The 4,611-nt window shown below is 29.6% G+C and overlaps 1 protein-coding gene across 1 annotated transcript; it reads right to left on the reverse strand.

Moving 5' to 3' along the window:
- Positions 1 to 683: 683 nt before the first annotated feature.
- On the reverse strand, positions 684 to 2,390 carry LOC107644474 (1-aminocyclopropane-1-carboxylate synthase 7-like). Its single transcript, XM_016348339.3, has 3 exons — positions 2,161 to 2,390; positions 1,788 to 2,071; positions 684 to 1,689 (listed from the first exon to the last, which is right to left on the reverse strand). The coding sequence occupies exons 1-3, from the start codon at positions 2,344 to 2,346 to the stop codon at positions 825 to 827; spliced, it is 1,335 nt and encodes a 444-aa protein (XP_016203825.1). The 5' UTR covers positions 2,347 to 2,390; the 3' UTR covers positions 684 to 824.
- Positions 2,391 to 4,611: the final 2,221 nt, after the last annotated feature.

Consider the following 4,611-nt stretch of genomic DNA (forward strand, 5'->3'; position numbering starts at 1 on the left):
AGGGATTTGGTGTTATAAATTGGACGTCAAAGAACAAGCCTTCAAAGAGTTCGACTGGTTTTGATTATAGCTTGGAATATTTGGAAGGAGAAGTGTCGGAGAGTACTCGAGCATGTCCAGGAGCGTTCGGAAAAAATGCTAGCAACATCGTTTAAATTGAACGATGAGTTATCTATTTTACCTTATGCATAGTATTCTAAAAATTTTTCTCTATCTACTTTTTTACCTTATTTTCTTCTTTTAATTTCACCTGTTAAATATTTGGAAATTTTCATTTTTTTTATTTTTCTGTTCCTGACTTTTAGACATTATATTTATTTTTCTAATGAATAAAATATCACTATTATCTTTTTGAAAAAAAAATTCAAGCTAAATGTTAGCTGTTATGTACTCTCAAAACTCCTAACTCAGAATCAAAGATATTGATTACTAGTGGTTGTTAGATTTTATATATATAATACTTGGTCAAAGGATAAAATAATTCAGAATTTAAAGTTTAGAGACAAAGATTGATAGATTAGTAAACATAGTAATAACTAATAACCCACCAACTTAATAATTAATAAGAAGAAGAAGAAAAAGGTGAATTTATTATCGTTGATGAGAAACTTGCTTAACCAAATAAGCAAGCAAACAAAGACTAATACACTTTTAGTTTCAACTGATGATAAGTCATAGGATATATAGCTAGCTTCAGAATATGTTCTTAATTAAGTAATTAATTACCCAAGTAAAGAATCATGATATATCAAGATGGCCACCAACCATTTGAAAAAAAGACTCTAAGAAGGGAAGAAGAAAAAGACTACTGATTATTTAACTTGTTACTGTTGTGATCTTATTCTTTCCATAAACTTGCGAATTCTTTCCAATGCAATCTTCAAAGTGTTCTCAGACATGTTTGCAAAGCAAACCCTGAACCAACCAGGCTCTAAACAATGGCAAGAAGAACCAGGTGAGATGTTCAACTTCACCTCACGAAGAATTGCATTCCATAGCTCCAATTCAGATTCTCTTGAAGTTTTATTTTCCAACAATGGACTCAGATTCATCCAACAGAACAGCCCTGCATTCCCTTTAAGGCATTCAATTCCTGCACTCTTCAATCCTTCAATGATCATCTGGTACCTCTTATTCAACCTTTCTCTATTGATCTTAATGTAGCTCTTAGTGAAGCTCTTGTTTGACAGCATTGAAGCTAAAAGATTCTGTGTTTGTGATGATATGAGTGTGAAACTCGACATTCGTCGAGCAGTGGTAACGACTTTGTCATTGTAAGAATATATTGTTCCAACACGGAATCCTGGAAGACCTAGATCTTTCGAGAGGCTATAAACAATGTGAACCCTCTCAGCAGAGTTCTTGTAGTTTCGCGACTCAAGAACTTCTGCCACGCTGACAAATTCGGACGAGGAGAACACCGAGCCGGAATAGATTTCGTCAGAGACTAGGTGGATGTTCTTCTTTGTGACAAAATCAAGAAGCAACTCTAGAACTGAACGTTGGATTGTTATGCCTAAAGGATTTGAAGGATTTGTTATCAGAATTCCTCTCACTCTATAACCCATTGATTCTGCATCTTTGTATGCTGATTCCAATGCTTGTTCTGTTATTTGGAAGTTGTTTGAACTATCACAATGGATTGGAACAATGTTTACACCAGTTCTCCATCTCAAATCTCTATCAAATCTGCAAAATTAGACCAATCAAGTTATTAATCTTAATGTCTTTCACATTGAAGTAGAATTAAAGTAAAACTTTGAAACAATTCGAATTCTTATTCTTACCCAGGGTAGTATGGGGTAGGAACAAGAAGAGCATCTCCCGGATTCGCGAGAATGAAGGTTAAGAGTTCATTGGCTGCAGTTGCACCAGCAGTGAGGACAATTCTATCAGGATCAAACTTCACTCTATTTCCTCTAATTTCTCCCATGAAGCTTGCCATTGCTGATCTGAATGATTTTAGTCCATGGTAGTCTTGGAACAATGCATTTTCTTTAAAACTTGTTCCTGATGCTCCTTTTGTCTCTCTATGTTCTTCTAGGTACTTCTCAAGTAAATCAAATGAAACCTGAAAATGTTTGTCATTATTATTAGCATATTAATTAAATCATCAAAATTACTATAATAAAAGACAGGAAAATAATTAATAAAGCTTACTTGATTTTCTGCTAGGCCCATTTGAATAACTCCTGATGGGTTAGTGAATTCATCGTAGGGATTTTCATCGTAGACTTTCCAACCAGCAAAGTAAGGAGAATCTTCACCATGTGTATTAGAGATAGCAATCTTTGAAAGCTCTACACAAGTTTGTTGATGTTGTTGTTGCTCAATCTTAAGACCCATGATTGAGTAACTTCAGAAAGTGTGTATCTTTAATCTCAGAAAGGTAAAAGCTGAAGTGGGTCGATAGGAGAGAGAAATAAGAGAGAATGTGTTGAATGAATGATGAAAACTTTATGCAAGTTTTGGGTATATATATAGCATTTGTGACTTAAGACATAAAAAAAGGGGTCACTAGTTCAACTTGGATGGCGCATTGAGAACAAACAATCAAAAGAAAAAAATATATTATATTAGATATTAATTAATTAATTGATTGATTCTGTAGTGTGAGCAAATCAGAGCGTTACTAATGTCTTTTAAGCCTTTTAACAAGAAATAATTTATCTGTTAAGACTTAAGAGACTTTGTGACAACTGTGTGGCTAATTTCTACAATCTGCATGCCATGCCAGATCCACACACAGAAAATATATAGTGGTTTGAGGCTTGATTTTTTTCATACTATTATATAGGTCCAACCTTAATTGCCATATTCACACACACATACAATGAAGATGTGTATGTTTTTATATTTGTAAAAATGTTTAAATTTTACATGTTTCTTATGAAAAAGATTTCAACTGAAAATCTTAATTGTAGTTTTAGAATATAAATGTATTTACTAATTTTAACCCTTTACATTACATGTTATCTAGATAATTTTTTATTAGCAATAATGTAAACTCAATTGTAATTAATTTTATAATATGAGTACATAAGGAGTACATAAAATATAACCACTTAATAAATATTGTTTAGGTTTTGATTTTGAAAAAAATTTAAAAAATAAGAAGATCTCACTTTCTCTTTTTTTTTTTTTTACCTCCACTCTTTTTCTTTGTTTGCTTCATCAAACCATTAACATCACATTTAAAAAAAAATTCTTTTTAAAGTAAAAACCTAAAAAATATTTATAAAAATGTTTAAATTTTATAGGTTTTTATAAAAAAAAATTTCAACTGATAATGTTAAATGTTGCTTTAGAATAAATGTAATTACTAATTTTAATCGTTTACATTATAAGAAGGACAATAAGGCTTAAATTCAAGATATTGTTAAAAAAAATTCAAACAACTAATATGACTCCATCAACTAATCTAAGGTTATAAATTACATTGAGTAGTTAATTCACTTGTCCGTTTAAACAAATGTCAAAGAATTTAAATCCTGTTTTATATATACAATAATTTATTAACCAAAGATAAATTTTTAACTTACAAAATTGAAAAATATTATTTAAAAAAAAATTGAATCATCTTTTATATAAATAATCTTATATTTAAAATGTATCTTATTATAAGAGTTTTTTTCTGATACGAACCATATATGGACCATTCAAAAGTCGGTCTTATTTTATGAAGTTTTATTTTAATTAAGAATAATTGAACTAATTGGTAATAAAGATTAAATTTTAAATAATATTTTGTTATAAAAATGTTAATTAATATCATATATATTATGAAATTATGTTTTTAAAAACTTAAATAACTAAATAAATTTTTGAATAATTTTCTATCTAATATTCAAATGGTTAATAGTTTGTATTATAATGTTATTTAATATAATAATTATATTGTTGAATCTTTTCAAAAAAATTGGGTGAGTTTAATTCTCCATTAAAAAAAAAGGGGGTAATATTCTCAACCTATGACTAGGTAATCAAATCTCCTTGCCAAATGCCAAACAAACACCAAAAAGTTCCTTTTTGATTTTGAAACCAAATCATGCATCAAGATCCTTAAGACGAGGTTATTCTAATAATACAAATTATTATTAATAAACAAGGGTTTAATTTGAGGAGCTCTATCTCTCTATTTTATTAGTGGTATATATAGTAGTTAAAGTGTCTTGATGACATGACAAAGATACCACGTAACCCAAAAGAGTGATTAAGATTTTGATTTTGCAAGAAGCAAAGACAAAAATAGAAGCTCTTTAGGAAGATATTCCGACCCCACATTGCATTAATAACACAACAACGGAATTTAATAAATTCTATAAAGCTTAAAAGTTCCCTACGTTGTTATGTGAATTATAAGTAACTTAATTACGGGATTGACTATAGCTGTGTAAGAGTTGTAGAATTCATCAAGTTGCATTGCATCAATAACCATGCGCGGTGCTACTTGTGTTTAGTTGACTTGTTTACTCCTTTACTTCCTAAATTTTTGTAGCAACAATTTATTTATTTATTTGTTTGTTTTGCAAGATTTAAGGGAGCTGACTCAAACCCATCAAAGGCGTTAAAATAATAATACATAAAAAAATATTTTAAATATATATTATA

This window comes from Arachis ipaensis, chromosome B5 (genome assembly GCF_059453495.1).
Source record: "Arachis ipaensis isolate K30076 ecotype BB chromosome B5, ASM5945349v1, whole genome shotgun sequence".
Lineage (NCBI taxonomy): Eukaryota > Viridiplantae > Streptophyta > Magnoliopsida > Fabales > Fabaceae > Arachis > Arachis ipaensis.